The 19,166-nt window shown below is 37.1% G+C and overlaps 2 protein-coding genes across 10 annotated transcripts; both read left to right on the top strand.

The window, feature by feature from the left end:
• The first annotated feature begins 251 nt into the window (after window positions 1-251).
• Window positions 252-8,670, top strand: LOC101255813 (probable serine/threonine-protein kinase At1g54610). Its single transcript, XM_004244183.5, has 8 exons — window positions 252-1,638; window positions 3,963-4,247; window positions 4,422-4,739; window positions 5,758-5,985; window positions 6,258-6,358; window positions 6,519-6,633; window positions 7,570-8,043; window positions 8,131-8,670. The coding sequence occupies exons 1-8, from the start codon at window positions 1,249-1,251 to the stop codon at window positions 8,335-8,337; spliced, it is 2,118 nt and encodes a 705-aa protein (XP_004244231.1). The 5' UTR covers window positions 252-1,248; the 3' UTR covers window positions 8,338-8,670.
• A 1,221-nt stretch (window positions 8,671-9,891) lies between these two features.
• On the top strand, window positions 9,892-19,111 carry LOC101256107 (protein SPA1-RELATED 4-like). Of its 9 annotated transcripts, none has more exons than XM_026032139.2 (9): window positions 10,031-10,190; window positions 10,365-10,413; window positions 11,613-12,286; window positions 12,394-12,551; window positions 14,374-15,325; window positions 15,399-15,545; window positions 15,675-15,986; window positions 16,299-16,358; window positions 18,517-19,111. In XM_026032139.2, the coding sequence occupies exons 3-9, from the start codon at window positions 11,879-11,881 to the stop codon at window positions 18,703-18,705; spliced, it is 2,226 nt and encodes a 741-aa protein (XP_025887924.1). In that variant the 5' UTR covers window positions 10,031-10,190; window positions 10,365-10,413; window positions 11,613-11,878; the 3' UTR covers window positions 18,706-19,111. The 9 variants fall into 9 exon arrangements, 7 of the variants coding, with proteins under 7 accessions (XP_025887922.1, XP_025887919.1, XP_025887924.1 ...); XM_026032136.2 differs by having other exon boundaries at window positions 11,542-12,286; XM_026032135.2 differs by having other exon boundaries at window positions 11,275-12,286.
• Window positions 19,112-19,166: the final 55 nt, after the last annotated feature.

Below are 19,166 nucleotides of genomic sequence, written 5' to 3'. Positions count from 1 at the left end.
AAATCTATTGAGTGCAATTTAAGTTTGTACTTCGATTAAAGAGATGACAAAACAAATCAGCAAATAAAAAAAGTCTAATTAATGCGATTTAAGCTTGTATTATGATTAAAAAGTTAAAAAGAAAAAACAAGTAGAGAACAAGTCTATTAAATACGATTCAAATTTATATTCAGATTAAAAATAATATTATTCAACTCCGATTAAAAGGTTAAAAAGAAGAAAATAAAGTAAAAGAGGGAGTCTACTAAATACAATTGAAGTCTAATTTGGAGGTGATTTAGGTGGCATCATCAATAGAGCCAAAATGTAAGTTGAAGTAATATAGATAGCTTGAGCTGTCTTCTTCTTTGTTTTGATATGCGCGTGTCTTTAAACTAAACATGTTACTAAGATCTAAGAATGTCACAAACGGAACAGCATCGATCTTCTCAGCTTCCCTTTTCTCTGTTTTCTCACACACACACACACACAGTGGGTACTGTGAAGTGTATTTATTAAAAAAGCTGCTCTTCGGCGGTCAGAATATATAAAATCCCACCTAACAATTGTTTATGTTAAAAAAAAACGCCTTTTTTTCCCCTAAAAGATTAATCTTTTATCTCTCTTGTGTGTGTATGTATTGTGTACTCCTGTGAACTCAATCCATCTGTGCCCTAGATCCACAACTATGCTTTCTCCTCCACCCAACTATATGTACTGCATAGCAGTATTCATTTCTAGCACAACTGTTTTGACTGTTTTGTAGTGGCTGTACATTTTGTACTCTGTGTGTTATATGAACTGTTTTCTTGGTTTTCTGAAGTGTTAATGTTCTGTTGAAGTTTTTCTTTGATTTTGGTTATGTGGGTGTAAGTTTAACGGTGAAAAGGTGAGATTTTGGGAGGTGCGGTTTGTTTGATTTTTGATAAGATGATAATTGGTTATACTGTCGTAATTGGGGAGTGGTGTTCTCTTGAAAATTTTGAGGGGCATTGGTGAAAAGGAGTGATTTTGGGAGGAGGGGTTTGTTTGATTTTTGATAATTGGGTGTGCATTGGTGAAAAGGTGTGATTTTGGGAGGTGGGTGTAGGTTTATTAGCGAAAAGATGAGATTTTGAGAAGTGGGGTTTGTTTGATCTTGATAATTGGTTGTGCTGTAGTAATTGGTAGGTGCTGTTTTCTTGAAAATGAAGAGTTGTATTAGTGAAAAGGTGTGATTTTGGGAGGTGGGGTTGCATTCTTGGTGCTTTTTAGTTTGGTATTTTTGGGATGGGTTGTGTTTGTGGTAAGCCATCTGCCATTGAAGACAGTAGAGATAGTCCAAGGGAGAGGCTGTCAAGTAAAAGTGCTGCAAGTTTGAGAGGGCCAAGAACTGGTGGTTCATCAAGAAGAGAGGAAGCTTATAGAGTCAAAGATCGTTTGGATAGCATTGATGGGAAGACAATGTTGATTGATAAACAAGTAAATGGTTCAGTAAGACTGCAGACTGAGAATTATGAGAGGAAAAGAGAGAAGCAAGAGTTAATTGGGACATTACCTAAAAGCAGTGAAGGGGAACAGGTTGCTGCTGGATGGCCACCCTGGCTTGCTGCTGTTGCTGGAGAAGCTATCAGAGGATGGGTGCCTAGACGAGCAGATTCCTTTGAGAAATTGGATAAAGTATGCTCCTTTGTTTTGTCTCTTGACTTTCCATTCTACAGTAGAAACTTCAAACATTTCATGATAATGGTCACAAAAATAGTCTCTTTCTCTCTCCCCCACAAAAAGTGAGTCTTTACTTTCTATGTTCTTGGTAGACGTTTGGTGATGACTCGTGTGATTTGTCCTTACTAATTCATACTAGTGTTCTGCTTAGTTTTAATAATCCAGAAAACCGGTAATGTTTTACTTAAGCATCAAAAGATAGCTCAATTACCCCATCTGTAGCCAATGTAGTCTCTCACATTTGGAGTGTGAACAATATAATCTTGTGACCATGTTAAGAAATGGACATTGGTAGAGGCAGATCCAAGATTTTAGCTCTGTGGGTTCAATCTCTTTAAGGTTCTTAGTTTTGAACCCATGATAGTTTTGAAGTTATAGGCTCATTGCAGTTTTAGTAATTTTTACACATAAATTTACACTCCCTGTTGAAAGTACTGGGTTATGTCAAAGCTCTATCCATCCATAGTCAATGTGGAATTTTGACAAGCACAGAGCTGGAGTTGGAATTTTCTTTGTGTGGTATAGCCGATCACAAGTTTGTGCTGATATAAATCCTAGGGAAATGAGCAAGAAATTGATCTGTTTTCCTTATGTAATAAATCTACTTCTCCAAAGTCAAAACCCCTTTTACTGGGAGCCAACTGTGGGTTTTCCGCATTTGGCTGCTAGGCTGTTCAAGCCCCAACCTCATAGTTGGAAGCGTAGGCTCTTATAACTGGGCTATATTTCAGCTTTCAAGGCAAACATTAATTCATTAATGTACTTCATAATGTGAGTTTTTGAAAGCTGGTCCATAATTCAAAAGGAAGTGAAGGGTTGCAGGAGGTTGACATCCATTTTAAAATTGTCATAATATCATAAATCAAACATTGAATCCATAGGCATACGTTCCTTTAGGCATGCACTGCATTGGCACCCATGTTTAGTTTTGAATTGTCAATGGATGTATTGGAATTTCTTGCAACTATAGCAGAATATACACAATAAATATAGTTGACCCCATCTAGATTTTGATTGAGACAGAGTTAACTGATTGATTGATTTGTCTCAATTGTCTCTCTTTTGTATACTAGTGCATGTATTCGTTATGTTTGAATAGGCCTGATTTGGTTTCTCCAATGTTTTGCTACATTTGGCCCAATTTAGAGAACACTGCTATGCAGGTCGGATCCAGATCTTTCAGTTGTTTCAGATTACCATGAAACAACTCACATTTTCACCTTTTTAATTCTAAATATATGGTTTCAGGTTATAAGCGTAGGAAATTGCTACAGTTTTTGCCAGAATGCTATCTACCAGTAACATTCATCTAGTATTCTCACAGGGAGACATTTTATGCTTTTGTTAGTTGGAATGGAGTGGTAAAGTTTGGAGGAGAGGTGTAAAGCTTTGTGTCTTTTCTTATGAACTTTGAACCTTAAAGTCAATTGGTGTTTGTTTGCCCCAGACTTTCCCGTGATTTCGTTATCTAAGAAAAAAAGAGTTCCAGCGATTGGCTGCTGATTTTCCCTTTCGTTGAGGAATGCAAGAAGCTGGCTTTAGCTTTTTATATATGCCAGAGGATTACAAAAAAAATTGACAGTTCTGGATGATGCATATTCTCTTTCACTTTGAATCAAAATATCAGTAAAGAATATCTTCTTAAACAAGAAAATATCCTTTTGCTTGTATGTTACATAAAACCACTAAAGCATTGCAAACCAGCACGAATTGCTCCGGTCATGAAGGCCGATGACATGTCTGGAACTTGCTCCTTCCTAGATTTCTGTACACTTTGATCGGAGTTTTTCCACATGAACTATTGCATGCTCATTTTAGGTGTTGTACTTGTGTTTGGCAAGCTACCCTTATAACTTACAAGTTTAGCTGGTTCCTCAATTATTATAAACCCTGATAGTTCATAGTAATAAATTTGACATCTATTTCACACTCGTGAAATATTTTTCAGCGTGTTGTGATATATGTGAAAACATCACCCTCCCCAGACCCCACTTGTGGGATTACACTGTGTATGTTGTGTTGCTGTTGTTGTTGTGTGTTTCTGATATATGCAAACACTGTGATCTAAGGTGGCTTGAGAAGGGACAACACTCACACTTCCTGTTCTTCAAGAAAAAAAATTACAACTTCAAAAATATTCGAACATTTGTTTCTTATGATCACAAACAGAAACTTGTTTTCTTGTGGTAACACTAGTATGATCTGTTTACTTCTTGATATACTTGTCGAGTGAATGAGTCTAACTTGCTACTTGGTGTTGTGGCTTCCTTTTTCCATAGATTGGTCAGGGCACCTACAGCAACGTTTACCGTGCTCGTGATCTTGATCAAGGGAAGATCGTTGCATTGAAGAAAGTGAGATTTGATAATCTAGAACCTGAGAGTGTTCGGTTCATGGCTAGGGAGATTCACATATTACGGAGGCTTGATCATCCAAACATAATAAAACTAGAAGGTTTAGTTACTTCTCGGATGTCTTGCAGCCTGTACCTTGTATTTGAGTACATGGAACATGATCTGGCAGGACTAGCATCACATCCTGGTCTTAAGTTTACGGAGTCACAGGTGCTCATTTGAATTTGCTTGCAATGTCTATCCATTCAATGTCTTGCAAATTACACTAGTCTTTTTATCACCTTTTTTGCAAATTACATAATTCTCATAGTCAGACCTCATAATCCTTTTTCAGGGTTTATTCTGTTTGCTATCTAAATGGAAAATTGTACTTGCCTTTTGTAGGTCAAATGTTACATGCAACAACTTTTACGGGGACTTGATCATTGTCACAGTCGTGGTGTCTTACATCGTGATATAAAAGGCTCCAACCTTTTAATTGACAATAATGGTGTATTAAAGATTGCTGACTTTGGTCTAGCAAGCTTTTTTGATCCGCGTCAAAGCCAGCCTCTTACTAGCCGTGTAGTGACTCTCTGGTATCGGCCTCCTGAACTGCTACTTGGTGCTACTTACTATGGTACTGCTGTGGATTTATGGAGTGCTGGTTGCATACTAGCAGAACTTTATTCTGGAAAGCCCATAATGCCAGGAAGAACAGAGGTGTGTTCTTTGTTAATCGTTTGTTTTTTATGCTTGTACCCGATTCACTGATTTCAAAATAAAATGTAGCAGGTCCCATGGTTGAATATCATAATGGATAGTGAAGGTTTACTTCAAAAGTTATTAGGATCCAAATATATTCAGGGTCATCAGAGCTCATTGGTTAGATGTGCCAGTGAGACCAAATTGTGGAGTTTGTACCCTGCTTTTTGGTTCTTGATGCTGGTGGTAGATAAGACAATTCTTCGTGAAACCCGTCAATAGATCACACTTCATTTTAGAGAAGGTTCAAACCATTAAAATAATAAGAAGTCATATCAACCCTGTGAATGTTGAAGCATCCTATTAGAGTGTGTTAGTAATCTTTAAATACCCCTTTATTAGAAGTGCTTCAATGATACTATTAAGGTAAGATGTGATTTGCCACATAAATGGTATTGTCATGGTTTACTTCAACTTTGAAATGGAAGTAGTCGCTTTGCTGCTTGGTAAAAAAATTAGTAGAGCCGATGGTTAGTAATCTTGCTGTACGCGACAAGTTGTGCTGTTGCTCAAGGAATGATTATTTTCATTTTCTTCACTAGATGGTAGATGAAGTCACACTTCGTAGTTATTAGAATGTGAATGATCTTGATGTTACTTTGGTACTTTAACACAAGGAGTTGCAACACTGTAATTTTGATGTATCTTTGAAAAGATTCTTCTCATGTTTTTGACCTCTGATACAGTTCTATGCATCCTAGTCAAATGCAATATGGGTTGTAGCATGTGATCTTATATACTTCTTTGTTTGCAACCGTTTACAGATAATTTATCGTGTCATCCTGTTGCATCTTTTGCAGTCTAATATGATGAATAATCTATGGTGGTTTGAACTTTCTCTGACAGAGAACATTCATTAGTTGTGTCTTTTATTCAATTTGATATTACTGGCTGTTACTTGTCCTATACTTGTATGATTGTCTCTCTATAGAGCTTAACATGTTGATAAATTTGAAGTGCATACTCTGTGGTGTAGGTTGAGCAGCTTCATAAGATTTTCAAACTGTGTGGATCACCTTCTGAAGAATACTGGAGGAAATCGAGGTTGCCGCATGCAACAATATTTAAGCCCCAACAACCTTATAGGCGCTGTGTTGCAGAAACATTTAAAGAGTTCCCTGCACCAGCACTGGCACTTATAGAAACCTTACTCTCCATAGATCCTGCTGATCGTGGGTCCTCATGCTCTGCCTTGAAGTGTGAGGTATGAAGTTTCTTAAAGATAAAAATCTTTCTGTATCACTAGGACATTCACTTTGTCGAAGCTGTAGACTTGCCATCTCTCAAACTATCATTTGTACTCAAACAACCAATTGATGATGGTGCAATCTCATAAAATTTATTACAATCATATGTTTTGTGTTTGTGTTTTATGCTATGGACACTGAATGGCCATATGATTAGACAATTTTTCAGAATTTTCCTTATGAAACTTGCCTTTTTTTTTTCCTTACTGAAAAAGCCTGCTTATTTCAGTTCTTTACAACAAAGCCACTTCCTTGTGATCCTTCAAGCTTGCCAAAATATCCTCCGAGCAAGGAATTTGATGCAAAAGTTCGAGATGAAGAAGCCCGAAGGTAAATTAGCAGAAAACATAAATATTATTTGCGTAGCTTCATAGTTTAATGTGCTGCAGAATTTTCACAGTTTAAATGGGCATTAAGACGTAATTGATAGTGCTGATAGATCTGCTCTTGTTTATGTACTGATACTCTCACTGCTTTTGTAAATATTTAGGCAAGCGGCTGCTGGAGGTAAGGGTCATAGATATGACCCAGAAAGGAGAGGAACGAGAGAATCGCGTGCAGTTCCTGCACCCGAAGCCAATGCTGAGCTAGTTTCCTCTATGCAGGTAAATTTTCTATGACAGCTTGTTGACATTGATTTGCCCATGGAGTATTGCACTTTCCGGGTCACTGGCTTGAGTAAATCAAATAACCTTGAAATCTTTACTTATGACGCCGTGAAATTACAGCTTCCTCCTTCTCAATTTATGTGGCTGTGTTTGACTGGGAATGGAGTTAAGGAAAAAATGGATTTTTGAAACCTGTGGTCTAAAACAAGACATTGACATTTGTGTGACTTATAACTCTTCATTAAGGATCTAATCGAAGGAGTAAAAGCCTGGATGGCTTGGTAAGCAAAAAGTCAGTTATGTTGGCGCCAACTTCAAGTAAAATTGCAAGTTTTATGTTAAGTTGTTTCTAAATATTAAAACGGTGCAATTTTTGGGGTAGAGACGAAGCAAAAAGGAAGGTGTGCTAATATAAAATGGGACAGTGGGATTGTTGCTATTTCCTTTTCTGGTAGGGTGTCTGGGAAGAGGAGGTTGAGCATATGACATCTACTTATTTAACCTCTAAAATGTGAGAGCATAAAAGTGGACAGTTGCTCAAGTGACCATCGTGAGTACAGTTGCACTCTGACACTGTTAGACGGCAGTATCTGCAGATTTAGCTTCTTCAGTGGCCTTTTCCCTCACTCTTTAGCATAACAAAAACTTAAATTTTGTGTTGTTCAGAGATTAATAGCCCGTCTTTTTCACAAAATATTAAAATAGGTTGCTTGACCAATTCCGTGAATCTGTTGACAACAATCCAAGTGTTTAAATGTAGACTTCTGTCATGGCCTCGTTCTGAGTTTATGCTCTTTCTTTTTCTTTCTGGTATTCGTGTTATCGATGTCTTGCATTTACCTTATGTTTGCTCGTCCAGACCTTAAAAATACATTTTTTTGTTGATTATATTGTTTTGTTCCATATTCATGTGATGTGGTGCTCTCTACGCAGAAAAGACAAGGTCAATCCAATCCAAAAAGCAGAAGTGAGATGTTCAACTCTCATCCAGAAGAAGTTGCCTCTGGTTTTCCAATTGACCCTCCTAGACCATCTCAAGTCGTCGAAGAAGCAAGTAATGATCCCCACGTGCAGCTTCATAAGCGAGGTTCCCATTCCGGGCCATTGTCTCACCGAGCTGCTTGGGCAAAAGCTGGAAAGAATATGGATGATGCCCCAAAGCTTTCTGTAGCGGACATGTCAGCTATGTCTGGGCTAGTCGCTGCAAGGAGAAGCATGTTCTCTGAAGACCGTCCAGATAAGTCAGGTTCACACAAACAGGAGGTTCCTAAACTCATAGCCAGGTTTCCCGGATCCTATAAAGAGGCTTCACATTCCACAATGAAACAAGAACAGAAAAATCATGCACTTGCTAGCTCACATCATCAAAACGAGGACGGTAGAACCAGCAACAACGATCCCGTTCTTGTAAGAAGCCTATCCACATATTCTGTCTATACATCTGCAAAACTACCATGATCTGATTTACTTACTCACAATCTTTTTTCATGTCAGTTGGGATATGGATCAAAAGGCAACAAAATCCACTACTCTGGACCACTACTAGTTCCATCAGGCAAAATGGATCAAGTGTTGAAAGATCACGATCGCCACATCCAAGAAGCTGTAAGACGAGCACGCTTGGACAAGGCGAAAGCAAAGAAAATTCAGGTTGAAGGCAACAAATTATCAGCCAATTCATTATTTGTTTCTGGCCGTTGAGCTTCAACTGAGAGCGAATCGGCTAAGAACAACTAAAAGAGAATCCAGACTATAGAAAAATCACTAGTTAGTTAGTATTATCATGTAAAATGAGTCAAATTTGAGAAGGGTGAGTTGAGGGAGTTTGTATAGAAGTTGTTTAAGGAAGGATAGCGCGGGGCGTTTTTTTCGCCATTTGTAGAAGAATTTATCTGGAAAAGATCTCCCTTGTTTTCTGCTAATTTAAACAATGTAACTCTCTCTAAACATTGAATCATTCTTGCTGTTCAGGTAACTGTCTTCAGTCTCTGTGCAAGAATGATATGTTCAACAAATCTAAGTAACTTCAAATAATCTACTATGTCCAAACATGTCATAAGTATTAAAACTTAAAAAGGACATCATTATGGGAAATGGTTAGTTCAAAAAAAGCAACAATCTCGATACAGAGTTGTATTTGTTAGGGAGCGTTATAGATTTCACAGCGTGAATCTAAATTTAGTCAGGGTGGAAAAACAAAAAGGATTATTCCCCAACATCTTTTTATAGTATCAAGATGCCAAACATTTTCAGCTTATCAAATATGCTACATAATGAGAGGTGGTATCTACACATATCTTCTATTTACAAAAGAACAAAACTAGTTTGATGTGTAATATGGAGAAGCTTATCCAAATTAAAAACATGTTATAGTTACAAAACTTTTGATATATTGGTAGCTACCAGGGGCCGACCCAGTAAGCCAGATGCGGGTGCTCGAGCACTCATTGATTTCTGTAATTTTTTGTATATATATATATATAGAAAATATGATACATATGTTATTATAATTTAAATGAGCACCCATAGAACAAAAGCAGTTGTGGATGAGCTGACTTAAATCTCTGCAATAAGAGGCGCAGTGTTCGAATCCTCGCCAGTAATAGCATTTCTTTTTTTAAATTTTTTCTAGAACCTTTAAATTCTGGATCGGCCACTGGACAGAAATAATATTTCTAATAGATCAGTAATTTCCAATTCTTTCTCCATCAATGTTATTGCAACAACAAATACAAATCAAAGAAGCTGCATGGCTAATAATATAACCATTTACCAATCCACAATTATCTAAAAAAGATGAACAATATCAATGGAAACTTACATTTCCCTTTTAATGTAAATGTAAACATATTCCTGCTAAAAAAAAATGTTTTTATAATCGTTTTTTTTTATAGATAAGTTAATTAAATATAATTCTTTTTTTTTAGACTAAAGCCATTAAGTAGTATGACCATGAATAAAATTTACACCACCAAATCATTTTAACATAATTGTATTTATAAAATATATTTCTTCCTTATAATTTTTATATGACATGAAAATAAAAAACACATAATGTAAGATCGAAGGAATATTATTAATAGAGTAAGGTAAAGAGACCTCTCGTTTTTCCACGATGTTCATATTCATGCTCGATTAAATTTAATCAAGCTTTTAACAAAGAGTCGATTTCAGTAAAATTTTAATCCAAGACTTTTTTATTTAATATTTATTTGATCACTTATAAAGACATAATATACGAGAAAATTTGATTTCGAGACTTTTTTATTAAAAATTTATGTGAACTCTTAATAAAAACGAGATTTAATATAAAAAAAACTCTAACTCGAGACTTTTATAGGATGAAGGAGTGTTTATCGCTTTAAAAAAAAAAGCTCGACTGTACTGGAATTTCACAAATGGAAGAACAAACGTTGAATCTGTATCAGTACAGAAAATCAGCTCAGTTCTTCAGAGTTTCAACTGTATTGTATCGATTTCAAAGTAACCCGGGTCGATTCTATAATGCCCTAATTCAACAAATTTCACATCGTAAGAGCTAAAATGAAATCTGGGTACTGTCTATTAACCTGTCATTTTCATGGAGTTTTGTTAAATTTGAGGTTGAAACTCGAAACCCATTTTTTATTAGTTTGAAAGGGGGTTCAAGTAGTTGAGATTTCAACTCAAAACAAATTCCAAAATGATATTTTTTTTGTGTGTGGCTTCTGAATTGCATGATGTTTTAGGGTTTCCTCGAGTTGGCTGAAAAGTTGAATCTTGAGAATGACGTAAAAGGTGCGCACTTACCCATTTGTTAATTCATTGTATCACTGTGTTTCATAATATTAAATTACTCTATCTTGATTATTTTATGCATGTTTTATACTTTCTAGTAAGATTACAAAGATTTAAGTAATAATTAAACCAGATTATATACCCAAAATAGAAAACTTAGTTGTTAATATCGAGATCCTCTTGAAGATCCTTCTTGTTCATAATAACTCACATGTTGTAAGATATTCTTTTGTGATTAAAATACCATTTTGCCTGTCTGCTTTATTGAAAAAGCTTTGAGGATGTGAATGAGCCACGTACATGTAAAAAATAGAAGAGGGAACGAGTGGGTTTTAGATAATGAGGAGCTTCCTCTACTGTCCCCACAAGGTATTTTTTTTCTTTCAATTTTTAGAGTAATCCAAAAGAGAATTGATTTTTACTCATTTAAAACATCAGGTCTAGAACAACAACTGAATGTATTCTTTTGTGGAAGAAAAAAAACTAGTATAAAAAAAGCTTGTTTTTTTGGGTTCATTTGTGTTGTTGAGGAAAAATACTTTTTTTTTTGGCTATATTGTGAGGCTGTGGTGTTTCCTCGGAATAAAGCACACTTTTTGGTTTTGTGCTTTAAAGTTGAAGTATTTGGGGTGAGTGGTTGTTGTTATTTTGTTTGCTCTGGATGAAATAAGAGGTCAGCTTCTCTCCTTGGTAATATCGTTCTCTCTCTCTCATGAAAACGTGTAGCATAGCATGCCCTTGTGCATTTTGATGAGGCATTGGATTCTGTCTGCTGATTCTTTTTGAGTGAGTTTGTCTCTCTTAAGGAAGACCTTAGATTGCTTTTTTTTGCTTGTTTGTACTGTTTTTCTTGGTAAATAGGTTGATAACTTGAATAAAATGAAGTTGAGAGACTTCTGAAATGATGGGTTTGGCCTTCCTTTTACTGAAAATGTGTTCTTGATTCGATATGGCTATGGTGAAAGTGAAAGGATGTGCTAGGATTCTAAGAATTTCCCAGCTGGTTAATGTTGTGGCCCTTGGGCTACATACAAGTTATACGTAGATAACAATGGAGGGTTCATCTGAATCTGGTTGGGAGGGATCAGATAGTTATAGGGGTTTGAATTCTTCAGCTCTTGTGGACAGGAATCCTAGATTTCAAACGAGCAGCATTAGGTCCTCCAATGATGTGTTGCATGATTCTGGGTTTGTTCCAGGTAGAAAGGGGAGGGAGATAATTGAGTTCCCTCCTGCAAATCATCTTAAAGCCCAAGGTGGGGTTGCAGAGGATAGGCTCACTGTGGATCGAGGTTGTCGCGGAACAGACTTTAGTGGTGTTAGTTTGAGGCAGTGGCTGGACAACCCAGAGAGAGCTGTTGATGCTCTTGAATGTCTGCACATATTCACCCAAATTGTGGAGATTGTAAACCTGGCACATTCACAGGGAATAGTTGTTCATAATGCACGACCATCATGTTTTGTCATGTCCTCTTTCAAACGTATTGCATTCATCGAATCCGTATCCTGCTCGGATTCAGGTTCAGATTCATCAGATGATGGTTTAAACAGCCAAACTGTCGAGTTAAAGGATTCATCTTCAGTTTTGCCTCATAAATCGGAAGGGCTGGGGATTCATAGTTCTCAGCTTGAGAAGATTTCTGTAAAAGCTTCAATCGGATTATCTGAAAACTGTTGCTTACAGTCAAGCTCAGGCCATATGGTTCAGACTTTAGAAGCTAGTATGAACAGACTTGAAGAAAAACAGCACACCTTCCCAATGAAACAAATGTTGCTCATGGAAACCAATTGGTACACTAGTCCAGAAGAAATTGCTGGTGCTCCAAGCTCTTGTGCTTCAGACGTTTACCGACTTGGAGTCCTTCTCTTCGAGGTTAGTACTTGTTAGCTAGTATGTTGCTAAAGGGCCTGCTGAGTTATATTTCGCACGACTGCAAAGATGAAACTTAATGTTTTAATGATTATTATAATTTTGAGCAGCTATTCTGCACCTTCAGCTCATCAGAAGAGAAAAGCGCAACTATGCATAGTCTGAGACATCGTGTCCTCCCTCCTCAGTTGTTGTTGAAATGGCCAAAAGAAGCTTCATTTTGCTTATGGTTACTGCACCCCGAGCCGAGCAATAGGCCAAAAATGGGGTGGGTATTCTTTTTATGCATCAACCGGATAATTTTTTTCCTCGCTTTGTTCTCCCTCATGGAAAATGGTTCTTTGATTTGTTTGATACCTGGTTGATTTGTTGTCAGTCTTTTTATACCTACTTCAATCTGTAGCTCAATCCTTAGTTTTCAAAGCTGTTATTGGCATATAATGCTCACTACACTGTCAGAGTTTATAGTATACACGCTCTCTTTCTGGTAGAGAACTCTTATCTGGAGAAGTCACCAGATGTTGAGTTTTGTGCATGGATGAATAAATCTTATCACAGTAAATAAGGAAAATATAGGAAAGCATGCGTGCCTTTCTTTCAACAGCACTAATTCATTTCTTTTTTCTTTCCTCTCTTTGGTTGATGAGATGACCCAAGGTTACATTTTGGGTGTGTAACTTGTTAGAATAGGAGTAGAAACAAGAATAGTATGTAGAATTCTACTTAGAAAAGGATTGTAATGTAGTGTCCTAGTTGGAAAAAGAGTCTAATGTAGTGTCTAAAAGTAGGTCTCAATGTAATATATATAGATACAAAATTCAATATATTCTCCTATATTTCTTACACAACTCATTAGGAGTGGTTGCGGGGCTTGGTTGCCTCGACAGGCAAAACTGTTAGTTAATTGATCATCAGCTATGCTTCCCTCTTTGCATAATGCTATTTCATGTCTCATCCCTGGCGTCTTGAAACGTCTTATCAGCTTATTGTTATGGAAATTTGTCCATATTGTTGCTGTTATCTGCACAATTTGTTTGAACCTTAATTGATCACTGCAAAATGTTTTCCTGCGCTGTGGTAAAAGTAAAAGTAAAAGAATGGGAAAATGGCTCTTAAGACTTAGTGAGAGAGAAATAACTAGAAATGAGCAAAGTTTTCTACTAATTAACATCAAATGGTGGCCGAAGAAGTATTAGGAGAGGTGATTAGACACATGGCACAACTTTAGCTTACCGTGGACATGACCTTTCATAGGAGGGTATGAAGGTGGCAGATAAGGGTAGAAGGTAAGTGATAGTTGAGTGATGTTTTGCTTTTCGACGGGATTAGGCTTGATGGTAGTCTGGAGCACCGTGTTTGTCGTTGTATTAGCCTATTCATGTAATTTCTCGCCTTTTGGTGTCTATTACCATAATGTTTTACTGTGTTTCTGTTACCGCACTTTTGTGATGTTGTTGTTGTTCATTTTCTAAATGCTTTGTACTACTTTCCTTATTAGTTGCCGTGTTTTCTTCACAATTGTTTTTCCTTTTAATAACTTTTTTGATTTGAGTTACAGTTTGTTACATATATGTGCCACACTACTTTGCTTTTGGTTGTTATGTTTCTCCCCAATACCCTTTTTCGTTTTATGACTGCTTTGATTTGCTTGAGCCAAGGGTCTTTCGGAAACAACCTCTCTATCTCGGAGAGGTAGTGGCAAGGATTGCATACCCTCTACCATCCCAGACCCCACTTGGTGGGATTTCACTGGGTATGCTGTTTTTGTTGTGTTACTATTTTGATTTGCTGCACTTGAATTGAGGGTCCTTCAAAAACAACCTCTATGCCTCAACGAGGTAGGGGTAAGGACTACGTACACTCTACCTTGCCAATTACCATAACTCCACTTGTGGGATTTCATTGGCAGGTTGTTGTTGTTGCATTAAATGGTAGTCTTTACCTGTTGACCAGATTCATTTCAAGCGCCAAATATGATTCACTTGAAGAATCTACTGTCGCTAAAATCTTAGTTCATTTTATTTTTAACTGCAATGTCCCTCTCTCCTCTATTCTTGTTATTCTGATTCTACTTCTCACATCGATGACAGTGACTTGCTAGAAAGCGACTTCCTTAATGCTCCAAGAGATGAGTTTGAAGAACGTGAAGCAGCAATAGAACTTAGAGAAGAAATAGAGGAGCAAGAGTTATTGCTGGAATTCCTTTTGCTAATTCAACAACGAAAGCTGGAGGCTTTACACAACTTACGTGAGATTGTATCTTTTTTATCATCTGACATAGAAGAGGTCTCAAAGATGCAGAAGACCCTTAGAGTCGAAAGGGGTTCAAATCAGGAGCCAGTAAGGGATTTAGGTTCAGGAAAGATAAATATTGCTGAAGATGATGATGCTGGGTGCTTTGGATCTAGAAAGAGATTTAAGCCAGGCCTTTCTATACACACAGCTGAGGAATACAATGGCAATCCAGATGAGTCTGAGAAACATGTCGAAAACAAAGGGAGCATTCTGGCAAAAAATTCCCGGTTGATGAAGAACTTCAAGAAATTGGAGGTGGCTTATTTCATGACAAGACGTAGGGTTATCAAACCGACAGGCAAATCACTATATAGACATTCTCAGGCAAGTACGGATTGTAGAACTGCAGTTCTGGCACCTGAAAGAAGTTCAATGAGTAATTTGGCATCAAAAGAGGGGTGCAATGAGGATAGACAGAGTGGATCAATCAGTTCATTCCTGGAGGGACTGTGCAAGTATCTATCTTATAGCAAGCTGGAAGTGAAGGCTGACTTGAAGCAAGGGGATCTTCTAAATTCTTCCAATCTTGTATGTGCTCTAGGCTTTGATCGTGATGGTGAATATTTTGCAACTGCTGGTGTAAATAAGAAGATCAAAGTTTTTGAATATAATTCAATTGTTAATGAGGACCGCGATATCCACTATCCAGTTGTTGAAATGGCTAGTAGATCTAAGCTAAGCAGCATATGTTGGAATGGCTATATCAAAAGCCAGATCGCGTCAAGTAACTTTGAAGGTGTGGTGCAGGTGAGCTATATTCATGATCATGATTGTTTCTGTTTAATTTAATTGGGATGAAGTTTTTTGAATTCTTTTCCAGGTATGGGATGTCACAAGAAGTCAGGTTTTCATGGAAATGAGAGAACATGAAAGGCGTGTCTGGTCTGTTGACTTTTCTGCAGCAGATCCAACCATGTTGGCTAGCGGGAGTGATGATGGTTCTGTCAAACTCTGGAATATCAATCAGGCAATTCTATTTCTGCACTTGGTGGATGTCAGCTTTGAAACTAAACGTACTACTGTCATCTAGTATGTTAATGTGTAGATAAAAACTGTGTGTAATAAGTTGTTTTTCTTAACTGGGTTGGTACTGCAGGGAGTAAGTGTTGGAACCATCAAAACAAAAGCCAATGTCTGCTGCGTTCAGTTCCCCTTTGATTCTGGTCGCTCCCTTGCTTTTGGTTCAGCTGATCACAAGATATATTACTATGATCTACGTAACTCAAAAATGCCTCTATGCACATTAATCGGGCACAACAAGACTGTGAGCTATGTCAAGTTCATAGATTCCACAACGCTTGTGTCTGCATCTACAGATAACACATTAAAACTATGGGATTTGTCAATTTGCACATCCCGGATTCTTGATACACCTCTTCAGTCATTTACTGGACACATGAATGTAAAGGTATTTCTCTTTATCCATGTCACCTGAAGAAGACAGATTTTCATGTCTTCGCTGTACTCTTTGCTTCCTTTTGGCGCTCTTTGCTGCAGTTGAAAAGATGGGCTGTCATACAAATTTAAATTTAAATACATACAATTTGTAAATGCTTAATGAATCTGTAGCCTTTTAACATAGGAGATCATCCCTGAAATAATTTATCAGAAATGAGATTGAACTTCAGTTGTGGTTAAATGTGCTTTACTGTGAATGAGATAGAACATCATTTATGGTTGAATGTCCTTTGCTTCTGATAAAAGTATTCTTGCATTTCAGAACTTTGTTGGCTTATCTGTATCTGAAGGTTACATTGCTACTGGCTCGGAGACGAATGAGGTATCATTTACTACCGGATATATCACTAATATTACTTGCTTACTAATTCGATCGTAGATGAGCCTTTAGCAATGGTTACATTGTGATGAAAAATGTGTGTCCTGTATGCATCGAGGAAAAACTAGTTCCAGATGCTTGTTAAATTAAGCACATATACATCTAGGCGGAAACATGGGGCTGCAATCAATGTTCTATGTTCAAGCTATTTGTCAAAAATATATATTTAAATTCTTGTTGTGTCTGAAGCATTTTGGTTGATGCTGTTTGTAAATAATCAAATGAATGACTCACAAACTCTTATTTTATGTAAAAGCTGTACCATAATCTTGCTCCACCCTCTTCGTCACAGGCCAGGGTGATTGTTGCTGTTCTCTTTGGAGACACTGGGAATGGATAGAAAAGTATCACATAGATCCACATTGTTGCGCCTTCCCTGCTTCAAAAAATTAATTCTAGTATAGATCCTACTTTAAATCTCATGTGTCTGTAGAAACTTCTCCATCCTTCTGGTCCTTAGTAACATCACATAGATGCTTTATCTGATTTCTTCCCCATTCTATCCTGTGACCTCCATATTTATCACCAGCACCTATCCTTCACGTTTAATCCTCCTCAAAGTTATGATTATTAGCCTTAGGGCTAGCATCTCTCCCATAGTCCCATGGATAATTCCGTTACTTTTAGGCGTTTTTGCTTTTTTTCAGAATAAAACATGGTGTGTGTACTACAGTCTCATAGAAATGTAAGCCTCTCATGTGTAGTTCACAAAACTTATTCTCAGTTATCATTCCGTAACATGGGTAAACTAGATCCCTTTAGGTGTGATTTTGATTTCTTCTGTTTCTCCTTTCCTCTTTTTCACATCATTTGTACTGCCCTCGAAAACCAGTAAGGTATCAAGTTTGAAGGACAGTTCTTCACCTTATATTGTAGTTTCTAGTTTGTGTTAAAAAATTCTTCCATTTTTTGTCTTTTCTCATTATGTTCTTAGTTTTTTCTTAAATAAATTGATGAAATAACCCTAGCCTTTCTGGGATGTGCTTTTCGGATGAAAGTTCTGACATGATGTACGAAGGATCTAAACCTTGCCTGAATAGGTCATGTACATGCGGCAAAATCAGGAACTTTGTGTCTAACCCCCCCCCCCCCCCCAACCCAAACAGTAGTACAGAAAGAAAAGAAAATCTACTGTTCCATAAGACGAAACATTTTCCCACCTCTAACCCCCCCCCCCCCTAAACAGTAGTACAGAAAGAAAAGAAAATCTAAGGACTTACTGCATTTTATCCTTATAGGGGAGGAATGACTTTCTTCCACTTGACATATACATGCATACATGGGTTTGTATGTGCACGCCCTCATTTCTGTTTGGAAGTTGGGAGAACTTATTGGGAAACAACATCAATCAACCAACTGTGCATCAACACCAAAACTAGTTGGGAGCAGCACTGTTTTCCACAGAAACTATATAAGAAAATGAAGTATTTACGAGAGAGATAATTTGAAGAACTCAGTTTGACAAGCAAAGATATATACAATGAGGATCATTTTCATGTGCTGCCCAATTAGTAACAAGTCTCTGGCCATTGCCCCTGATATTATACATTAAATTTTTTTAAAAAATTAACAACATGGATTGTTAAGCGGCCAGTCTTGATGATTAAGCTTTCTTCTTTTTCTGATAGGACAACATGACACAATTGATACCAAAAGAAAAGAATTTCCTGTAAAAGTTGCTTTTGCGACCTCTTAGACAGTCCTCTTTCTCCATTAACATGTATTTGGTTACTTCTAATTAGCTGATAGTAACAGTTCCCACATTCACTGCTCATATTTGGTAAACATCAAGAATATGAAAACCTGGGAATAAATAGCACAGAAGAATACCATAGATAGGAAGAGTATTGCAGTGCCTATAGTATAAGATGGTTACGAGAATACTTTAAAAGGGTTGAAATATACCTTGGCAAAGAAAAAGGTGGTGAAGGAACTCCATTAAAATGATTATATATCATTGGTTCAATGCATTATCTTGTTTATTCCTATATCCCACCATCCTTCCAAAACTATCTTTATACTTGTATGTATTGTTCTACAAACAGCTATTGCTACGACTTTTTCGTGTTAATGTAATGGTGTGATCTGGATTGTGTTGCAGGTCTTTGTCTACCACAAAGCTTTTCCTATGCCTGCATTGTCATTTAAATTTAATAGCACAGATCCTCTATCTGGTGGTGAAGTGGATGACCAAGCACAGTTCATCTCATCTGTCTGTTGGCGTGATCAGTCCTCTACCTTAGTTGCTGCGAATTCTATGGGAAATATCAAGCTGTTGGAGATGGCTTAATGTGGTCCATGTTCTCCAAAGGTTCGTACTTGCCTTCAGGATAAAAAGACGTGAACGGTAAGGGTTCTGCATTGATGAACAAATAGGTTGCTGTGAAGAGGTCAACTAGATCGGATACCATAGTGAACATGGAGATTGCCATCATCAAGAAACCAAGATTTTTGCTAGTAGTAATCATATAGTGGAAGTAGATTCAACTGGAAATATGAGAACATATATTGGTCTTAGTGTGAAATGCTGTATATAAAAGGGAAAGGATGCAAATATGAATTTCTCTGTATATTCTGTAATTTCCAGAGTTCAAATGAATTTTCTTGAAGGAACTGTGTGAATGTGATCTCCAGAAAATTCTATGTTTTGGACTATGGAAGCAATTTAGCAGAAAAATACAAGCAGCATTTAGAAATCCATGTGTGTCATGTTGGTTCACTCTTGATCTCAATAGTTTGAAGTTATATTTT

The sequence above is a fragment of the Solanum lycopersicum genome, chromosome 7, assembly GCF_036512215.1.
Source record: "Solanum lycopersicum chromosome 7, SLM_r2.1".
Lineage (NCBI taxonomy): Eukaryota > Viridiplantae > Streptophyta > Magnoliopsida > Solanales > Solanaceae > Solanum > Solanum lycopersicum.
Note: the sequence above shows the minus strand (reverse complement) of the source record. Positions and strands in the feature narration are given on the sequence as shown.